Source organism: Ornithodoros turicata, chromosome 9 (genome assembly GCF_037126465.1).
Source record: "Ornithodoros turicata isolate Travis chromosome 9, ASM3712646v1, whole genome shotgun sequence".
In the NCBI taxonomy this organism is placed as follows: Eukaryota; Metazoa; Arthropoda; class Arachnida; order Ixodida; family Argasidae; genus Ornithodoros; species Ornithodoros turicata.
In genome coordinates, this window is record NC_088209.1 from 8513056 (window position 1) to 8536072 (window position 23017).

Consider the following 23017-nt stretch of genomic DNA (forward strand, 5'->3'; position numbering starts at 1 on the left):
AAAGTAGAAACTAATCTTATGACAGTTCTGCGAGAAACACAGAGAGAAACGATATTTTGTCAGAAGACAATGCTGGATACGACGATTGCAATGGCATAAATGGGTGGGGGCAGTACGCTGAAGATCCGTGAGACCATACCTCCGTCTTGTTAATACAATTTATCAGGGTATTGTGCACTTCATTATGTTCTGTATTTATGCACATGCTGTGTATTGTCTGTTTTGTCTGCACTCCTGAAACGGCCTCTTAGGCCAACGGTATTCTAAAATAAATAAATAAAATTCCGCTGTGCTAGTTTAAGATATCACGCTCGTTATAGTTAGTAGCAATAGAAAACAATTAAAACCCCTTAGTGCTGCAAAATAAATAAAACTAAAATTAAATACGAATTGCTTTTCATTGAAGCATGTATACCAACCAGCCCAAAACACTCGCTCTGTTGCATGTGCTTTATAGTCAGTAGAGCAGCAGGCTGGAAATATTTCACGTATAATAACATGAATGATGAATGAATATGAGGAGAGACTCACTGACACATATCCTAGCCGTAGAGGCGGCCATGAAAAGTTGCTCCTCATGCTTACACGCGACTTTCTTGCTGAACTCTCACGACTTGACTGAATCTCGTCGTGGAAAACTAAAATTTATTGTCATTTTCGTACGGGATTCGGTCCACGTTCTCGCGTTGTTTTCCTTCTGCTTTGCAAATCGACAATCTCGGCTGTTATCAGTTCCTTGCTATCGGGTAACGCATCTTAATGGGATCCTCTAAGAGATGGCCCTGTGCGAGCCCGCGGTATAATCCCAAGAAGCACAATGTACCGAAAGTCGAGTGCATTAGGGGTGGACGGGTAGGTGGGAGGCCTTGGACAAACTCGAGAAACTAATGAACATCGTAACGCACATACCGGCCACCCCCATTGCACTCGACTGTTAGTACATTGTGCTGCGTGGGATGTTTAAGAAATGCGCAGCGATCCGCTACATGATAGCCTATGATATTTTTCTTGGTGGCGGATGCTCATATTTGGCTGCTTCGCAGTATTTGAGAAGGAGTTATTGATAGGTTTCGCTTATCAACTTAAAGCGCTTGTAATTCGATATTTAACGAGGGCCCCCCTAAACATAATGATCTTCCCATAAAAAGCATTCCTTCTTAACCTTAATGGCATACGAAGGCTACAGCGATGACCATCTGGTTTTTGCAATCATGGTTGCACCGTTGTCGTGTCCGTCGAGTTGTGGGGGGGGGGGGGGGGGAGATCGGAATCAAGTGGAGGTGATTTCCGGCGAGGACTGACCCTGGATTTTGCAGGAGGCGAGACTATGTTTTGTAAGTGTCCGTCTGTGACGTCATCATGCCACGCAACTCTTTGTACAGTGAGGGGCGGTAGGTTCCTTGGGAGAATGCAAAAGGAGATTGGTGTCATGCATCAAAAGCTTTTCTACTTTTAACCAACTGTCAAATGACCATGGCAAGACTAATGGAAAACTTTGCAACCGCTTACGTACCACAGCATGTTAGAAATATCACTTGTCATTGTCCGCTATGTCGTAGTGGCTGTAGCTGCGCTCTTCTTTATGTCATGCTTTCGGATTGTAATTCCAATATTTTTTTCTCTTTTTTATTCCTTGCCTTTCAGTTGTAAGTCTTCGCACAGGTGCATAACAGGACCCTAACCACAGATCATGAAGAGAATGGCGTAGTCCAGGGCACAGAGGGGGACAATCGCAGCAGAAGCCTTTTTCCTAAACAAGGACACTTCTAAACATGCGTATTGTTGGTAAGGCCCTCGTATGTGAATTTTGGGCTGCTACCAATGGACTTCATTCGACATACAAACCAGGGAAGGATAACGGACGTATTTTGGTTACCGTTTCCATCTTCGTTACTGCTATATTTTCGTTTCCGTTATCCGTTTCTGGTACCGGCCTTTCAATTTCGTTTCCGTTTCGTTTCCGTTACTGTTTTCGGTAATGGAACGGTTGTTACAGAGCTGCGGGAGGACAGCCCGCCCGGCTCTATCAGCACCCTGTTTTGCCGAAGTGCTGCTCCGGTGTCACGCGTACCCACTACACAAGTAATATTACGTCGTTGGGATATATATATTTTCCTTTTGTATATGTACTTGCTAGCTTGCACTGCGGCCTCCACAGGTGGCGCCGTCACTGTGGAACATTGACGTCTCGCCGAGACGCACTGTTAGTGCCGACCCAAGACCGTGTCACTTCCCTACGCCGGGCTGACGAGTCCCAAGTAGGACGAAACAGCTGTACTCGGCTGGGAGTGCACGATCAAACTGTAAACATATGCTCAACGTGCAGCTACAGAGCTTCGGCTATTATCCTTTTATACATACATATATATATATATATATATGTACGTATATACATATATGTACGTATATGTATATATATGTATGTAGGAACATGTTTTCAGTCTTCAGTCACTCGGAGCCCAGCAACTCAAGATGGGCGTAACTTGCATCCAATGTCGCATTCCTAAGCGAACGCTCTCAATAATAATACTGCCATGGCCACAATGAAAAGAACAAAAGTACAAAATAGGTAACTAAAACCATAGGATGGAATCCTCGTATTATGGTGGAGTATAGTCACGTGTCTATGTCATGGAGTTATGAGGACTGGGGTGAGGTAAGTGAAGGATACACCCTCGAGATCTATTTGGCGCTTTCTTTCCATGCTCTCGTGTAGTATTTATAGCATTACAGGGAATGGAGTCATCAAAATACAAAAACGTAAATGAAAAGTCACTCAAATGTCATCGCACAACAGGAATAGCCATTACCCGAATTCAATACCGGACGATAAATTCGTTTCCGCTTATGTTTCCGGTAATGGAGGACCATGGTATGGGTTTCCGTTATCGTTACCATCTTCAATTTCGGTAATATACCGTTACCATTACCCTTCCCTGATACAAACACACTAAGGTGGTAGCCTTTCTGTACCTTAACATCAATTATGCACTGATACACGTATGCTGCTTCTACAAGTCAAGCTCAAGGACCACACAAATTGTCAAAGCACTTCTAACGCTTTTGGACACCATAGGATTTCCGTCATCGCTCTGAGGCAGCCCATTACTCCATTTCAGCACATTACCTCAAGAAATTGGGTGAATGTAGAGTGAATCTAGGTACCTTAATGCTCTCTCGCTCGATGCAGCAGAAAAATGCACGCGAGACAATTGAAAGGGTACAATAGAAACAGAGTGTGTATTGCAGCAGCCCATATCCTTGGTCCTAATGCTTGGTTCACACTGTTGCATTTTCATGCATTACGGATGCGGCGCGACACGGTTGTCATGACAACGAAGCACGACACTCCGAAAAGCACACGCACCGCAAGAGTTGAGCTCGACCGAAGTCCATGCGGTACGGGCTACCTGCGGAGATGCAGCTGACCAATGAGCGAACGCGCTTCGCGCAAGCGCATTACTGCTGTGCTGTCGCGTGCTTTTCCGACATGGCTGCCTCCGGTGAAAGCACGTTAGCAAAACAAGAAGCTCTAATTTCAGAGGTCGAGAAATACCCGTGGCTCTACGACCCACGCCGAGCCGAGTACAGCGATTCATTCAGAGATTCAAAGTTTCGCCGACCACATCACGTTGCCCGTTCATGGCTGCCTGTGGAATAGAGACGTGATTGGTCAACCACAAGCGTTTGACGTATCAAGAACGCATATGTCTGAACAGTGTGTCGTACGACAGCCGCCTCCGCACTGGATCCGCACCGTAACCGCAACGGAGAGAAGTTGTAGTGTGAACCACGCATAACTCTGCCAAGTTACCCAATTTCGGACGCAAGTCATTTATTGCTCTCCCGATTCTACCTTCCCTGATATTACGTGGTTCTACACGTGTTGCATAGACGCTATCTTTTTTTACTCATGCTTTCCGTTTCTTGTTCTGTCGAATAATTGTGAGTTTGCAGCCATCATGTTGTCTACGTTGTCATGTATGTTGGTGTGCACTAATGACGTTGTGAGCATGCCAGATCTTTTCTAGCCACGGGTTATAACTTCCACCTCTGCACCCTGCCGGGACTGAAGAATGTCGAGTGGTCCTACTTTTGGACGGAAACTACATGAGGTAGTAACATCCAGATTTCTAAAATTTTTGTCAGCAGACATTTGCTGTTTCTGTACAACTTTCATCGTATATTTCTTTTGTCACAATTAGCACACTCTTGGAGAAAAGTTCTCAGCTTCATCTATGTGCTCCATTATCATTCCTGGTACCCTTTTCATCATCAGGAGAATACAAAACCACATATAGGGTAAAATGTAACTTTCTTGTTAAGCTCGAAAGTGAAAGGCAAAACTGTTTATACTTGTATTCTGTGTCTTTTCTATTTTTTTTTTTTCAGGTATTACAGCTCGATGAAAACATCAGAGGGCAGAAAGTCCTACTCTGTCTCCTAAATTGCTGGACATTAAAAAAGAAAAATACAGAGTAGTGACAAAATGTTGTTTCGGCTGTTTTATTATATTTCAATTAATCGTTCCGAGAAGTCTGTTGCGTACACTGAAGCCAGTTTGTATTTGCAGGGCTGTCAAAATTTCTTTACAAAGTATATCGGTCACAGTAACCGAGAACTTATGAAAAAAATAATACATGGGTATACAGTCATTCCCATTCACAGAGACTGTTCACAGTACTTTGGTTGTCGAATTGTGGCGAATCGAATACTGTGTGCAGAAAAGTGTCAATATATTTCATCAGTCAATACTCAATCAGTCAAGTGTCAATGTATTTCAGTATAGCATTGCAAAGATAGAGTGTGCCTGTTACTGCATAATAAATTATGTAGCCATTTTGGAGTACTCTTGCCCACACTGATGCTGCATGGTTAACTGTGAACTGAGATGAAGGAGTGCTATGCCATTTAAGTCAGCACTTTACAAATGTTAGTTGGTCATATGATAATGGATCAGTTTCAAGTGCTCCTTTCATTGAAATCAAGTTAAGTGTTTTCAACCGTTAATTAGCAGTTGCAAACCTGGTCAATCTCTATAGTATATAAAAAAAATTATAAACACAGTTCAGGTGAAGTACAATGATAAAAATTACGTTATTTACTCTTCATATATCCAAGACATGAGTACACTAATGTACAAATAGATATGCCCCCGCAGGCGTCCATGCACAAACATAATATTTACACAATATTGTGTGACTATCTGACAGGAAAAAGCAATGAAAAAATTCGCGGCAAGCAAGAAATGAAAATTTGCAGGCAACAATATACGTTTTTACGAGTGTGCAGGTTCAAAGCCCTTGTACACATCTGATGGAAAACATCCCTAATGGCATGCACCACGCAGGCAGGAAGAATCTTCCTATGGTGCTTTCCCAGACCACCCCATATCCACCTTGTGAATTGCCGATAGGCGATATAACGGAATTTCCTGCGGAAATAAGGTTTTTCCATTCAGTTTGCCGTTCAAGTAGCGCGTAAGTGCTCACTTGTTCACGGCGCTGTCACGTACGTTGTCATACTCTTCAGTTTCTCGGATGTATGTAAAAGACACTCTCAGAACTTCGGTGTCGAGGAAGAGTATCTCGAAATATTCGTTGTCTGGTAATGCAGTTGACCGTCTGCTTTCTACAGACGTTCTCTACCTCCCGGCAGCACAAACACTCGTCCGCGGTATCCATCGGTTTGCACTTCCCGCAAGAACACCTGCACAACGAAAAAACAGCGCTTGTTTCACCTTACACAAGTGCTACATATAGATTTCACTAACCAGTCCGCGTTCCCGGCACGATCAGATCCTGGTGAGGACGGCGGCGACTCCTATATATATCTGAGGACGATGAATCTTCTGCTGCGACGCACACACTTTCCGGCATGCTATCGTACGAACAGAAGTTCTGTGCGCGCGGTAGTTCTAGAATGCGGGGCTCTAGAGCACTCAGGTTCGGGAGGCTCGACATTTTCGACGTAGAAAGTGGTTGCAGACGCTCACAGCCACTTTCGTTTTCACCGGATTAGCGAGTGGAAGCGCGCGTATTACATGCGTCCTCGACAGATGACGCGGTGTGATGCCATTGTTGAGAGACTGCCGGTTTCCTACTAGGTACCTAGACATGCAGTCATCGAAAATTCGATTTAAAAAAAAAAACTACAGCGATTTCAGCGGAGTTCTTTGACATTTGAACTTTAGAAGGTTCAAGCTTTTCACTGAACATAAAGTTTCGATAGGTTTATATTCACTGTTCGATCCCTTTAAACTCGCGACGTCAACCATGCACAATGGGGATTATTTCGGAGACGGAGGCGAACGGCGTGATAAGGACGGCGAGCGTGACGCCATCTAGAATCGGGAAAATCGTGAATCGGAGTTGCTTCCCGATTGGTAATGACTCTTAAAGTCATTCTCTATTCTTGGGCTTATAATCGTTAGTCAAGTAAGACTCTCTAATGGTCTTCTACGCGAGTCCTGACCGGCGGTGATGGAATGTCCCAGCGGGCAGATGTGTCTTCCCTCACACTAAGGACGGTGCCGGTAGAACTGACGAGCCAGCGTGGTATCGCAGCAGAGGCACATCGTTGTCATCATCCGCGGCCATCACAACCCTTAAAATTAAAATCTATAAATCTTCATTGTAATCGTGACCGAGGAGATTGAAGATATGGGAGTCTCCCATTTATGGGCGACTTCACCTTCACTCTTAAAAATGAACTGCACCGCATAGCACGCTCCTATAGCCAATCATCATCTCGAATGATATCGTTATCTGCCCTGGTTTGTTGAAAACGGGAGGCGTACGCCATTTTTGTGACAATTATGAACAGCATAAGTGTCACAGAAAAGGCGTACGCCTCCGTTTTCAACAAATCAGGGCAGATAACGATATCATTCGAGATGATGGTTGGCTAGGAGCGTGCTATGCGGTCAAGTTCATTTTTAAGAGTGTTTGTCCCCATAAAATCATTCAGGAAAGGAATTCCACGACTCTCCAAAGTACTCTACACCACCCACCTCGTGCAAAACATTCCGTAAAAAAAGACAAGACAAGAATATGGTATACGAGCAACAGTTTAAACGTTTTTGAACGAAAAATTGCTGGCGCGACTTTTGACTGCGGTGCAAGGAAAAATAGGATCAAGCGTTTGCAGATTGGAATACACCATTTCCGGAAGGTACTTCCACAGTAGGTCGCGAATTAAGACTGCGGCATTAGTCATTTTAACAGTATACGAGGGGGGGGGGGAGGAGGAGGAGTGTCGTTGGGAGGAACCCGAGAGGTCTGCCTGCCTGATTAGGCGGCATGTTTCTCGGGAAGGGAAGGGTGGTGGAGAGAAGGAGAGGAAAGGGTGAAGTGGAAGACCGAGCGGAATCCGCTCGGGGGGAGGATAGCTGCGCCCATGGGCTGACTTCAGGGGAACTGTGCCGGCATACGCCTATTAGACATCTGAGGGAAACCCAGGAAAAACCCCAGACGGCACAGCCGACCCGCGGATTCGAACCGCGGACCTCCCAGTCTCCAAGCGCACGCGTTACCGCTGCGCCACCGGAGCTGGTCCACAATAGGTCGCGAATTAAGACTGCGGCATTAGTCATTTTAACAGTATACGCTCTGCAAGTAACCGTGCGTTCTGCGCATATCTTCTCTCCCGGTTAATCCACTCGGAAAGCCCCATTGGCTACGGCGGCCCCTCCCCCTTCCACTACCTCCGCTCATGCGCAGAGACGCCCTTGCACTTCTCCCATGAGCGGATTTAGTGAGGCAGCTCCTGTCCCCGTTCCTCCTCAATTTCAATCGTCACCTAGAGTTTCACTTGTCCTTGGTGATGTACACCATGGCGTGAAAGGCAAGACCTCCCCGCTCAGGGCCGGTGCTAGGGGAGTGCGGGGCCTGAGGCAAAGGCACATTGTTAAAGATTGAGAACGAAGAGGAGAATGGGGGCGCTTTGGTTATCTCGCTTGTACACTCTAAATCTTTTCACACCTTTAAAGGTGTAATAACGTGCATGGCGCACGCCTTTTTAGGTGTATTTTGGTAACATCATAATGGAGCACGATTTCGCACAAATTTTCTTTACTTGAGTGTTGTCTATCCTCCAAAAATTCAGCCTTGCAACATCTCAACATTGTTCAACAGTATTGTAGACACATGCGCGTGCTCGATTATCGATAGCGATGCATATATGCATTAGCTCGTACCTAGGATATCCAAGACATAATGGAAGCAAGATTTCCACTGACACTTGATCTTTAGTAATGCTTTCCGAATTTTGTAAAATATCATCCCGGAGATGCAATGTTACGCAACCAGGTTGAATGTGCATAGCGCACACCTTTAAAGGTGTGAAAAAGTTTAGAGTGTAGGCTGAGCTACGGTTCAGTCAGCTGCTGGTATCGGGTCTGGTCTCTTTTTCTCTACACATATCGCGGGGCCTGTTTCACAGGCCCCGCTAGGCCTGCGCGGGGCGGTCGCCTTATTCGCCCCTCTCACACCATGTCGCCGACCCTGTACCCACTCCCCTCGCTCAGATCGCTCCTGGATCCGTCTCTACACTGGAACTGGTTATTAGCTTGACGGGGATCACGGCGGTTCTGAACGAAGCCCAGGATTTGCGAAACAACTTGTTTTTGGTTTTTCTTTCACCTATTACTACCGCAGCGATGTCTGTGTGTCATGGGGTGGGTGTAAGCACGACATGCGCTTTGTTCCAAAAAGAAAATGCGGAACACGTTGTAAGGAAAGGCGACGTACACTTTCGAAAATCCAGGCTTCATGAATTCATTTCAGTTCAGATTTTGTGAACCAGCTTCCAATCGGTATGCGCACACTCTAAGAAAAGAAAAGGGTGTGAAAAGGTGGTAACTTCTATAGTTACCACCTATGGGTCAACATAGCGTCTCATAAAGGGTGTAAAAGGGTGGTAAAATCAATTATCATATATCCAAATTGCTACGAAAAGGCATACGCCGGCCTCGCCCACCGAATCAGAACCGGTGACATTATAATGCGTAGACAGACACTTTGCAGCCTTTTATAGGCACAACGTACGCGATATATATTACCTCCTAAAAGGTGCAAAAGAGTACAAAGCGTCCTTGAAGGTAAATGTCGTTGACCGCATATTTCATCTGTCGTTTCACGTCATCTCTGAAGCACAGTGTGTAATTGAAGCTTCCGAATGTAGAAAGAAAATCGAGAAACAAGTCTGCAGGATTTCTAGAGTATGATAGTTCCATATAGTATCTGCTTCGACAATGTGCACACATTGTTTCGCACACACTTTATTGGAGTGCTCCTGGAACACTCAGTTTATTCCAAAATGACTCCGAAAGCTACCAAAAGAGACATTTCTGTCGCGGATTCATTGGCGAATTGTCGGGGCAAGAGAACGTTTTGCTGAAATGGACCGAGTTCATGAGGGGAAGGTTGCACCTCTCATCTGACGGTGGATGTGTTTCATTCTCGTCGTCGTCCTCGTCAGTGTTGAAATCGCCGCACCAGTCGAGGCAGCTAGCGACATAAAAGAGCTGGTCACTGGTCAAGCCCTTAACGTTGCCCAGCTTTACCATGGATCTTTCAGCAGCCTTTTGGTATGCCCTCAGCAAGGCCCGAGTGCCGAGCACGTCTGCCTGATACTCCCAGGGATACTGAGCATAGCCCCTGGATTTCGGAGCCCCGTTAATATGCTCCACATAACAGCGCTCCACAATCTTGAACTCCTCCATGCTCTTCTCCGTAAACCACGGTACCTTGTCCCCTTTCCAGTCGTACTGACGACCACTGGTATCAAAGCCATGCATTGTCTCGTGCGTCATTGTGTATCCAAGTACGCCATAATTCACTTCGGGTGGACCTCCAAGGTTAAAGTAGTGTGATAAAAGATACGGGATATTAATTTGGACAAAGTTCGCTGCGGGTAAATGAAAAGCGTTAGCAGCGTACGGGGTTGAAGCAGTCAGCGTTTCATAGATATAATGGGAATAATCTTGTGTCACAGCATTCCAGTACTTCTGAGTCTGAAATGCGTCAACGCTTAGAACGTCCTGAATAAAGGGGCCGCTCAGGTCGGGGAGGTCCTGGTAGAACTTGTCTACTTTTTTCGAGGTGTTCAATCCCGGTGCCAATCCCAGGCGTATCCTAAGCATAGATATTTTCTTCAAAGCTCCTTTTCTCGTTTTGTCATCTAGCCACGGGCAGGTTCTAAAGCTTTCCTTTATTTCGCCGATGATTCCTTCGCTCATTTTCGTGATGGCTTCAATCCTTTCGTCGTAATTGGCTCGGAACGGGGCTCCTATGGACGCCGCGTTTGGGAGGGTCCGCACCGTAGTAAGAGCGCAGTTGTAAGTTCTAACAAAAAGACGCTTGTAAAAGTCAGAGGCACATCTCCATGCGAAGAATACTCGCATATCATCTTTCGAGAAGTCTCTTTGCTTTCCAAACAGGCGGTGGAAAAAGCGGAAGTCAGCTTCTGTCATCTGTACCATTTTCGTTTGTACCGCATCGGGTGCGTAGCGTCGGAGCGCCTCATTCCACTCGTCAGAGAGTTCGTCGTCTCCTTGCCCCACTTTCCGAAGCTCCATCATCTTGACAGTGTCGTTTGACATCCCATGCCCACTGCTCTGTGATTTATTGCCACCCAACTTGTTCTCTAACGCTTCAACAATCCGCACCAGGTTGCTATCGATGGATGCCGAATATATGAGAGACAAAATTTCTCTAACACGTGTAGACTTTACTCCTGGGGGGGCTATTTTTTCCTTGTGAAACGCGAAAGCACGTGCTCCAAGCTCAACTGGTTCCAATGAAAACAGTAAATGAATGTTGATCTTGAAGATAAATTTCACCATGATGTCCAGTGGCTGGAATGACATCTTTTTCGTTATATCCATCTGGTGCTCTCGAAAGAAATCTCTGACGACTTCCAGAGACTTGTTCTTGTCGCCTTCCGTGCAGTGTTTGAAGAGCGCTGCAGACTTTTGAAAAGCAGTTTGACCTACGGGAGGAACGTGCGCCTCTTTCAAGTTCTTCGCGACGGATGCCATCATGTCCCGTTCGACTAAACTGCCGCCAAATTTATCGACGTACATACCAGTGGGCAGACGTTCATTTTTACCGCAGGCGAACTTGAAAAAGTTATCGCACGGGTCTCGGTCCGTGTCCACAACCGCTTCAATAAACTGGCGGACGTAGTTGCAATCGTGGGTGTTGCAAACTCTCGTATCTTTCGGTGCTGTATCTTCTGCCTGATCAATACCGCTGTCCGTGTAATCCTCGAAGTTGTCCTGAGGAGGCTTTTGCGGGAACTTGGGCATCGACACGTGTCCAGGAGGACCAACGTCGGTCTTGTCGTTGGGTGTCGGGTGCTTCCGGTTCAATGCGACAACACAGATAGCCGTGACAATGGTGATGAGAAGGATGACAAATATAGTGAATGCCAGGGCAGAGTAAGACCTGGTGACTTCCTCCTGAAAAGTACGAAAGTCTCGTGTTACATGTCCCCTCTTTCATTTTAGGGAGAGGTACACTCTTAAAAATGAACTTCACGGCATAGCACGCTCCTAGCCAACCATTATCACGAATGATATCGTTATCTGCCCTGATTTGTTGAAAACGGGAGGCGTACGCCTTTTCTGTGACAGTCATGAACAGCATAAGTGTCACAAAAAAGGCGTACGCCTCCCGTTTTCAACAAATCAGGGCAGGTAACGATATCATTCGTGATAATGGTTGGCTAGGAGCGTGCTATGCGGTGAAGTTCATTTTTAAGAGTGTATTATGTTCCCAGAACGACTAAATGGGGTTTTCGATGTCCTCACCGAACAGGCCAGAGGCACTTTTACGCATGTCCTCCTGGTGAGAGTGCGTCAGTGCAGTGACGGCAGCTGTTTTAAAGACTGGGCAGCGGGCCATTATTTTGAACGCTCCCACTCATGGCAAAGTGAAGTGCTGATGGAATAACGCGTACCAGGAGGGTAGTGTTACAGCGGAGAAAGCCTTCTTTCTCTGTCATTCCGCTGATTTCCCGATTCTTCGCAAAGCAAAAGAGAGTCGTTACTTGCGGAGTACACCAGGGTACATAAACCGGCAAATGGGAGGACGGAAGGCGATCGAAAAATCGCTGCGTCGGCTGCGGTCAAGGGCGAAACCTAATATTTATTACAGATATCGGGCTAAGATCGCCCCCCAAAATATAAAAAAATTGAGGCATAATTTTAGTGGCGCAGTCGCGCTAGGAGGGACCAAAGTGCGCAAATTTCGCGATAGGTCTTTCGGAAAATTGATGAAAAATCACATTTCTGTGCACGTAAGCGAAACGAAATTGATACCATTGTAAAGGGCAGTGGGTCTCACGTTTCTGCGACGAACCAGTCGCGTAAGAGAAGCTATCGAATCGGAGCCACTTTCGCTGTATGTCGCGATTTTAACATCTTATGAAAAAATAACTACCGTTCCTAAAATACAACCAAGTCGCCAAGCAATTACCCACCAACTGTGCTATACAGAGAAAAAAGTGTGGTACCCTGCGATGCTCCGTTGGCGCCATAGCAGCCTGCAAAATCGCCTACAGCGACACAACGACCCTGATATTTCCACCGCCTCTATCTTGCGAACGGTTTTGCCCCCCCCCCCCCCCCCCCCCAACGTGAAACTGGGTCAGTTCTTAGTCATTTTCGAGGGTCTACCGAATTTTTTTTTTTTTTTTTCAGTCGAATCCAGGGTACAAAGGTTCCTTGCTTGTTCGAAATTCGGTGGAACTAGCCCACTGAGAAATCGACATTAGAGGTCGCTCTTAACGTAGAGCATACTATCGACACAGGACACGAGGGACCTCTTCGTCAAAGGCCGTACCGAGTTTCGTCCGCGGAAAGACAGAAGATTGAAACTGAGGTAACGCAAATGATTTCTAAGGGTATAATTCGATAGTCATCAAGCCCATGGTCCTCACCTGTTGTTCTAGTATTGAAAAAGGATGGTTCCATACGTTTCTGCATTGACTATCGCAGCCTCAACAAAATTACTCGAAAAGATGTATGCCTCGTGCCCCGAACTGATGATGCCCTGGACACCATGCGAGGCGCTAAGTCCTTCTCATCTCTTGATCTTCGTTCGGGATATTGGCAGATACCGATGGCTGAAGGTGACAAATCCAAGACTGCTTTTGTAACCCCAGACTGGCTCTTCGAATTTAATGTCATGCTGTTCGGCCTTTCCAACGCCCCCGCCACGTTCGAGCGGATGATGAATACCGTACTGAGAGGGCTTCGGTGGAAGACGTGCTTATGTTACCTGGATGATGTAGTTGTATTTTCCGCCACCTTTCAAGATCACTTGTGTCGCCTCAAATCGGTGTTCAGAGCGTTCGAAAGGGCAGGGCTACAGTTGAATAGGAAAGAATGTCACTTCGGCTTTGAACAAATTAAAAAGCTTGACCACATTGTATCTGCTACAGGAATATCTCCAGACCCGGAAAAAGGGAAGGCCGTCGCAAATTTTCCGAAGCCAGCCTGCATCAAAGAGCTTCGAAGTTTCCTCGGGCTCTTGTACTTAAAACGGTTTATTAATGCCCATATTGCCGGACCTCTCACAGCGCTCCTTTCTCGGGACGAGAACTTCGAATGGGATCCCGAATCTGAAATGTCACTTGAGTGCCTTAAAGCAGCCCTGACATCCGCTCCCATACTCCGGCATTTCTCTCCCTCAGTTCCCACCGAACTACACACAGATGCTAATGACACAGGGCTAGGTGCTGTTCTTGCACAACGACCTTCTGACGCACCAATGGAACACGTCAATGCGTATGCCAGCCGCACGTTGACTAAAGCCGAGAAGAATTATTCCGCAACCGAAAAGGAGAGCTTAGCAGTTATTTGGGCTATACGGAAATTCCGCCCGCACCTCTATGGCCGGCACGTCTCTGTCATAAATGATCATCACGCGCTATGTTGGCTCGCATCGTTGAAGGATCCTTCTGGTTGTCTCGGGCGCTGGGCTCTACGACTTCAAGAATTTGACTTCACCGTTCACTATAAGTCCGGACGGAAACTCCAGGACGCTGATGCCCTTTCCCGGTGCTCGCTTGGAATCGGGAACTCTGACACACCGCTTTCTTGCGCAGATGTTATGTGCTTATCCCAACTTGATACACGAACCTTTCCCTCCGAACAACTTAAGGACGAGGCGGCTGCAACTCTCATCGGTCATCTCGATGGCACCGTTCCGTCTAGAGACAAAAAGCTCATTCGTAAAAGCCAGCACTTTGTGCTGCATGATGGGACACTGTACATAAAGAACTATTCCCCTGAAGACTCCCGACTTCTGTTAGTCGTTCCCCGCCACCTCCGGAACGCTATACTAAAAACGCTTCACGATGATGCCACTCATTTGGCCTTCTTCAAAATCTACGAGCGTATTCGTCGAAAATTCGTCGAAATTCGTGAAAAACAGACTACAAATACGTATCGTCGTGCCAGCTCTGTCAACAACGAAAATCTCCTACTACTACTTCTTCCGGTCAGCTTCAGCCACTACCCCCTCTGGAACATCCATACCACCGGTGTGGAACTGACATCTTTGGACCTCTTCCTCTATCAGCTTCTGGCAGCCAGTGGATTGTAGCCGCTACCGACCACTCCACCAGGCACGTTGTAGCATCCGCTCTTCCAACCGATACGGCAGCCGAGGTTGCTAACTTCTTTATTCAACAAATACTCTTCCAGCACTGGGCGCCAAGAGTCCTTGTAAGCGACAGGGGCTGCCAATTCGTTGCCCAGCTCCTTAAAGAGATCCTCTCCAGCTGCTCCGTTTCCCACCGCTTGACGTCACTTTGTCACCCACAAACGGGCTCACCGAACGATTCAACCACACGCTCGCAGATCTCATTCTACATCTCACTTCGGCGAGACAATTGGGACGACTTACTTCCTTACCTTGTTTTCGCCTACAATACCGCTACGCAGTCCACGACGCGGTTCAGTCCATTCTATCTATTATATAAGGGCGTGAACCGGAGCATACAATAGACACCCTCTTCCCTAATATTCCACACATTGCCAACCCCATCCTTGCGAATGCAACTTGACGAGCGGAAGAGTGCCGACAAATCATCCGGTGGCGAACCTTCGACGTCCAAGCTTCAGCCAAAAATCGCTATGACGAACCCCACACAAACGTCGTCTACCATCCGGAACAACTTGTTTGACTGTGGGTTCCCCTACGCAGGTCTCGCCTGTCTCCTGAGTTTTTATTTCATTGTTGTTCTATCGGAGCCCTAATGAACACGTCCGCATTCCATCCTTATTCTTCATTGTCATTATGGCGTATTGTCATCTCCTTTATTCCTCGTCGTCTTTACAACACAACAGCCTTCCTCCCTTGGGGAAAAAAATCACCCAAACACAAACCAGAAAATCCGACCAACGTTAAGCTAACGTAAGGCTTGTCCAATACAACTAATTTGCAAATCAAAAACTTCAGTGGTGGTGAAAGGGCTTGCCGTTGTCGGCCTCACGTAGGTGGGCAACGTCACGACTAACCCCCTGGGGGAATGTGCGTCCTGGGCCGACTTCTAAGGGAACTGTGCCGACATATGTCTGAAAGCGTCTGAGGAAAACCCAGGAAAAACCCCAGACAGCACAGCTGGCACCGGGATTCGAACCCGGGTACCTCCCAGTCTCGACGTGACATGGCCAGAAAGCTAACCACTGAGCCACGGGAGCTGGTTGAAAACATCAGTCCAACACAAAGTCCCTCAGAGCTGCTGGTAGCCCTTTCTTACGAGTTGAGCGCCGGAGCGGTACGCCCTGAACTGGTTGCGTCGCCTTCCGGAGCATGCTCTTGGTTAGATGAGACTCCATCTTGAAGAGGTCCTATACATATGTATAGCCTCGTTCGGAGCCCCAAGCCCGGTGGTTTGACCACTTGTTGGCTCTTGTTCCATCGTAGCCGGTAAATTCGATGCTAACCCATCTTCATCCAGCTGCTCCTGTGCTGATGCTGCCTGCGGTGCAGGTCCTGTAGCTCCTGCTGAGATTGTCGAACCGGCACTCCCAAACGGCGGCCACTTTATACGGTGCGACTGTCTCTGAGACGTTCATCATCTTGATGGTGCTCGTTTGGAGTTACGAGAATCAGTTTTGACGCATTCCAAATGCGGTTGTCTTGCAACAAAAAGCAATTCTTCCCACATTGCTTCTTCACTCGTAACGGTTTGGAGTAGCATGGCATTCCTTTGCTTTTTGCTTTCATCCTGATCCTTACAAGGTGCCCTGGCTGGAATGCAGGTATATCTTAGCATTTCGACGCAAATCCGTGTACTGTTTCATCCTCTTCTGTCGTTCATGCACTGTTTTTCGAAGATGAGACTCCGCGGCGTTGGACTGGAGTCTGCTGCCTTTGATATGGCTTAAGCCTGCCACATGAGGGCATCTTCCATGGAGTAGCATAGCAGGGGAACACCCTGTCGTTGCGTGAGCCGTAGAACGATAGGTAGCCAGGTACTCCACAACCGTCTGTTGTATTGGTTTCTGCTGCAAAAGCGCCAGTTCCACGTAATCTTTGAGTACTCTATTGAAACGTTCAATGAGCCCATTTGCCTGTGGATAGTATACGGACGAGAACCTGTGCTTGATGCCTCGTTCTTCAAGATATTTAGCGAAGAGAGCCGAAGTGAACTGCGGCCCATGATCCGACACTAATTCGTCGGGTAATCCCTCTCTACTGAAAGCACGGTTCAAGAAATCGATTACCACTTCTGGAGTTATCCTTGACGAAAACCCAACCTCCGGCCAGCGACTGTAATAATCCATTAAGGTAATTGCAAATCTTGCGCTGTGCGGGGCTGACCGGAACGGCCCTACGATATCTATTCCGAGCTTTTGCCAAGGTTTCGCTGGCAAGGTCACTGGCTGTAGTGGAGCTGGCACTGGTTTGGCGGACTTGTCCGTCGCCTGACAGGTGATGCATGTGCGTACAAACTCTTCCACATGCCTGCTCCTCTTGCTACCACGTGAAATAGGACAGAGTCAGCTTTTTCTCGGAACCGTATGTTTGCACAAAAACATCCAAGGACTTGGATCCTCTTGTCACTACAGTCTACCAGTGACACCGTAGGGGTTACCAAAGTGAACTTGCCCTTGAACATCTTCTCGTAGATCTCCAATGCCATAAGCGATGCTGCAGATCCGGTATCGACCAATGCGTGGAACGGCTGCCCTTCAATTATGACATCCGCAAAAATCGGGTTATCCCGCATGTCAGTAAGGTGAACTGGTCGAACTGTAAGAACGGATACACCTTCCTCCACCAAATGTACCTGAAGCTTTCCACGACAGACCTTCCTGAAGTGGCCAAGTTTCCCACATTGCTTGCATTTCTTACCGATGGTTTTGCATCTCTTGTCACTCGCAAGATGGTCAGCTGCTCCACATCTGTAACAATACGACGAAACATTCTTCGAAGAACAGGACTGTGATTGCTGTCGGCCGTGACGTGACACTGCTGTACGTCTTGGCTTCCCGTGAATTCGCTGTACTTCTGCAGTCCTCGTGGGCTCATTCATTGTCCCGGCATCAGTGGACCGCACAAACTCCTTAGCTGCAGCAGTTGCGGCTTCCATAGTTGCCAAGTTGACTGCTTTCTCTAATGTGAATGTTTGTCATTCCACAAGTAGGCGTTCCCGAACTTGCGGAATGATGGCACCTTCTAGTAGCTGGTGCTTGATTGCTTGATCTTCGAAGTGCCCGAAGTCACACTGCGCGGACAAACAAACGTAATCTCCAACGAAACATTTGGTAGATTCTCCAGTGCTCTGCGTTCTTCCGCGAAAGCGATGCCGTTCAAGTTGAACATTTAGTGCAGTTCCAAAACGCTTGTCCAGAAGATGCAGTGCATGGTCGAAGACGTTGACGGTCACTGTTGTCGAAACCGTTGTTGTTGACGATGACGAAAGCTCGTTTGACGGCTCGAGCGCATAGAGCAATGTAATAAAATTGCCTTTTTTTCTGGCCGGTGAACACGTGTCTCCCGCTTCTAAGGAGGTCAGGAACAACCGTTTCCATTGTCCCCACGGGGCACTCGGCTCTCCTAGTACTGGTAGAAAAGACGTTGGAGGCAGGAATCCACCGAAATTCATATTAGTAAGGACTAGCTGTGCCCGATTTCCAAAGGTTCTTCGTCGTCGCCAGGGTGTTCTATCGGATCCCTAGCGAACACCCGTCCGCATTCCGTCCTTCTTCATCGCCATCTCCTTTATTCCTCGTCGTGTTTACAACACAACAATTATGTCGTCCCTTACAACGTCTCCCCCGTCACGTACCTTATTCAACCTCTCCAATTCCCTACTCACTGTCGTTGCCGCTCCACTGAGTCTGCACATATGTGTCACGCCTTCAACCCTATACATAGCGCGTTCACGGTAAACTCTCCAGGATGGCTCCTCCCTGCCGGGGCGGGGGGGGGGGAGGAAACTGTGAGACATATTTCATCATCGTCGTCGTCATCTCCATCGTCATTACAATAAAGCGTGTGTCTTCGAACCCCCGACAATATTCGTTTTTTGTTTTTCCCGACACACCATATATACAGGGTGCGGCAAGACCTTCGGACACATTTCGAAAACTCGTTAAAATTCGTTTGCACGCATAATAACAACGAAATTTGGTGCACTACCTTAGTTTCGTGAGAAATTATCAGAACGTACAAACTTTAATTTATACGACCACCACGTTCTGATAAACGAGTCGAAGAATATCGGAGCCCGTGCATTCTGAATGCCGTATACCGATGTCGCTATGATTTGTGCGGAAGCAGCTGTCCGTTCCACGCTGTATCGGGTGCTATGCGCTGTGCGCAAAAACGAAACTTATCTTGCGCCACGGACACAGCGACGAACAGGCGAGCTGGTGGTGAGGATAATCCACTAGGTATACCGATATTTGAGGGAGCGGGAAAGTTAACAGAGCACAGCACAAAATCTCATGCAGTCCACCGTATGCACGTGGGTTAGATCGCTGCATTTCAACGCTGTACGAGCGTAGTGGTTATGCTCAAGGTGATGAGCCGACTTCCACGGTGACGTCATGGTGTTTGCCTCCAGTTGGGTATTGCACAATACAAGAGCAATAATATGAGTAACGAGAAGAGCAGCAGGTCGGAAGCCCGAACTATCAGAGCAGGAAAAGCCAGCCTACAAAGCAGACGACCGTGTCATCTCGCTTCATCTGCTCTGATAGTTCGGGCTTCCGACCTGAGGAGGAGCAACGAGGAGCGAATGATATACGAAATTTACGACATTCTGCCTCATTGCGTGGCGGCCGTGATGACGTCTTTCATGTCACTTGACGACATCTGCAACTTTAGTTTCGTTTTCGGGCAGAGCGCCAAAAGACCCGGTACGACATGGAACGGAGAGAACTGCTCCCGCGCTAAGACTAGCGATTGCGGTATACAGCATTTAAAATGCATCATGGGCTCGGGCAGTCTTCGACTCGTATTTCGGAACATGTTGGCTGTATAAGTGAGAGCTTTAGTTTTTTAAAACTTCTCACAAAACTACGGTAGTATACCAAATTTCATTGTTATTAGACATGAATCCGATTATTAACGCTTCTTCGAAATGTGTCCGAAGATCTTGCCGCACCCTGTATATATATATATACAGGTTAAAGCGGTGAATATATCAGACGGCTGCGAAGTTGAATAAAAGTAAAATAATAAGACGTGAAACGACAGGTTGCAGGAACGTTAAAAACTAAATTATTTAATGGATAATTTAACACAGAGTATAATATGCTATGAAACGTTTCGACAGTGGCACTGCCTTCGTCAGGACAAAACAGGTACAAGGGTTGCGCATTGCTTAGTTGGTTCGGTAAGTGATGCCCTCCACAAATCTCGAGCATTTCTTCACTCGAAGCTCCTGAGCGCTATGCTCCCGAAGTAACTTAGTATATTAAGTAACTTAGTATAGTATGCTCTTGAAGTAACTTATTGCAATTCTGTTCATACATTTGATCAATGGCTGTACAAAAGAATTAACGAAAGAAATTCGCACAATTCAAAATGACCTCCAAATTTTCTCAGACGTTCGGCGGTTGCTCATGCATTTACTTTTCATTGAGTCAGAAGGGAGCCAGCTAGTTTTCTGCTGAAACCTTTCCAACGTACACCATGTTGATAACAAAGTACACGGAGGGAATTGCAGAACAACTTACTTCTTTGTGGTCGTCTTCAATCAAGGCAGCTCCTGTACCCTGCACCACAACGTACCCGTCGTCCGCCATGTTTTTGTTGTTGTTGTTGTTCCTCAAGCGGTTCCTTCTTCTTCTTCTTCTACCAATGAGATAATGGCCGTGAGCCACTAAGGGAGATTGGCCAGGACAAAAGGGGCGTGAGATGTTTGTTTATGTCTGTGCAGTAATGATGGGGACTAAGGCCAAGTCGGATCCAAGTAACTTATGACATATATGACATGTGATGACTAATGCAGGAACTGGATATGCACGTATGTAGGAATATGCGTATGGCGACTATACAGGGCCAAAAGGATGGCTGTATGAATGTGTGTGTACGTGAAAGTGTATGAGAGTAGGAAGAAAGTGCCTAGAAGCGGTTGGAGAGCACGATGTAGGATGCAAGACCCGCTACCACAGCCCTATGACAGAGCGCAGTGTGTGATGCTCCGAGAGACAACACTGACGCCAATGAGAGTGGGGCTCCTAACAAGCGTAAGGGTGTCCAGATATACCTGCGGCGTAATTGGCCGAGCTGAGAGCAGGTTAGCAAGAAGTGTTCAGTTGTTTCACCCTGGCCACGGTGGGAACAAGCAGGGGACAAAGACCGCCCAGCACGGTGGAGGTAAAAATTTAGCGGCAGCGCCAGGAATCGAGCCAGGCGAGCCAGCGCCAGGTTCCTCTGAGGTTCCTTTTTCTCTTCGTCCTCAAAATAGTGCGCGTAACCGCAATTACTTCACCTTCTTCTACATCCGACGCTGGCCGTTATCCACCGAGAGAGATTGCTCAAGGCTAGGATATTCATTTCTAGCTATGATTGACGAGCATGTTTTAAAATAGAATATCAGATGATACGTGTCGTTTGTGGCTTCTCCTTCGGGGTCTCCATGCTTCTCTCATCCTTCCTCGTCCTTCTCCGTCCTCTCATCTTTCTTATACATCGTCACGTTGCTGCAAGTGGTGGTATCAAATGTACCAGTGCATACGAGATGAAAAATGGGAAGGGGAACAAATTGCTGACTATGTTCAGTGGGATGATAAATAAAAAAACGACAGAGAAGCCTTCTTCGGCAGGTACATTGACGACGTAAAAGGGGGAATGTCCATTCGTGAGAAGCATTTGAGCTGACCATTTTCCCATGCGCCCGTGCACGGTCTGGCTGTACCCGGACCCGGACTGGGAGGTACCCGGGTTCGGATCCCGGTGCCGGCGGTGCTGTCTGGGTTTTTTCCTGGGTTTCCCTGGGCTTTTTCCTGGGTTTTCCTCAGACGCTTTCAGACATATGGCGGCACAGTTCCCTTAGAAGTCGGCCAGGGCGCACATTCCCCGTCAGTCGTGACGTTGCCCACCTACGTGAGGCCGACAACGGCAAGCCCTTTCACCATAACCACCACCACCACCACCACGGTGTGGCTGTGAAATGGAGGCCCGTGCAGAGCTCTACCTTGTGATACCGTGTACATAACCCATGGACACCTTGTGCTCGATACGGCAGAGTGCACGCAGTACACGGACTGCATGGTGGGAGTAATTTCGGTGGAGTGTGAAGAGAGTATAGACCCTTTTCACTGACGTCATTCCGTCGGTCATACTTTTGTGTTCGCACGTGCTCGCACCACAGTTAATGCTGGTAGCGTGCACGCGCCATGCACAAAAGTATGGCTGCCACAAGCAGGGGGAAAGGCTATGCCGTCTGCGACAGTGACGTCAGATGAAAAGAGTCTATATACGTGGTGAACGCATTTACGAGAGAGTCCGGAAGCACCAGTCAAAGGTTAAGCGGAGTAGCGCAGAAAGCTCGTAGGTATAGCTACACATATCATTAGTTGCGCTGTTTCATTTCACTGATTTAACCCTTAATGGTCCGAGGGCATTATATAAGGGGGGGAGAAACATAGGCAAAGCAAAACACAGTAATGCTAATTACAATGTGAAAGGACAGGATACAACGTAAGGTAATACAAAGAATGCAAAAAATAATGTACAAACAATATGACGATGACGATGATGATGCATCTTATTAGTGTGCAGCCTGCTTTGCAACAATCATATTTAAGTTGTCACTATATGGTATCTCACTTGCACTCTGCAAATGGTTTTCTTCCTATCTCTGCAGCCCGTACAACATTGTTCGATTCAAAGATGCATATTCTCATCCGTACCACATGACATCTGGCGTGCCCCAAGGACCTACCCTGGGGCCATTACTGTTTAACATGTTTGTTAATGACTTGCCAACCTGTGTACGTAACTGCCACGTCCTGCAATATGCTGATGAAATTAAGTTATCTCGAGTCTTTGATAAGATTCACGACTGTACCGCTCTGCAAGATGACATTTCGCGGATCCATCCTTGGTGCAAAAACAATTTGCTTAACCTGAACATTTCTAAGACAGCCGTCATCTCTCTCACTAGAAAGCAGCATTTATGTTATTATACTTACTCCCTCGACTTTGTTCATATTAGGGGTCTAGATAAAGCACTGACGAGGGGGACTCCTCCACCCCATGTAAAGCCTCATAAAACACCTCCTGAAATATTTTCCTGGCTATGCAGTTTCACCATGATGACGTAATTGTCATTGTTGTCCATAATTCTTCAACATGTTTTGAATGTATGGAAAAACAATAGTTTGCTTGACAACATATGTCTTATGGTCATCATCAAACAAGAGCATATGTCGTTTTGTTCAGCGCCTTGTGTACTTTTTTTAAATTTCAGCTGGACTTAAATTGTAGAGGGCAGCTAGTGGGGGAAAAGATCATGGTCATAGGTCATGTGGCTCCTA

The 23017-nt window shown here is 47.0% G+C and overlaps 1 protein-coding gene across 3 annotated transcripts in view; it reads right to left on the bottom strand.

The window, feature by feature from the left end:
- The window catches only part of LOC135369269 (glutamate receptor ionotropic, kainate 5-like), a 47016-nt gene extending 26126 nt beyond the window's left edge, over positions 1-20890 (bottom strand). The window contains exons 1-3 of one of the 3 annotated variants that reach the window (XM_064602875.1): positions 20743-20890; positions 20210-20327; positions 9121-11464 (exon numbers count right to left, since the gene is read on the bottom strand). In XM_064602875.1, coding sequence (XP_064458945.1) covers positions 9332-11464; positions 20210-20278 — 2202 coding nt within the window. In that variant the 5' untranslated portion in view covers positions 20279-20327; positions 20743-20890 and the 3' untranslated portion in view covers positions 9121-9331. Of the gene's footprint in view, positions 1-9120; positions 11465-20209; positions 20356-20742 lie in introns of those variants that run through there. The other 2 variants (XM_064602873.1, XM_064602876.1) reach the window with 2 other exon arrangements.
- Positions 20891-23017: the final 2127 nt, after the last annotated feature.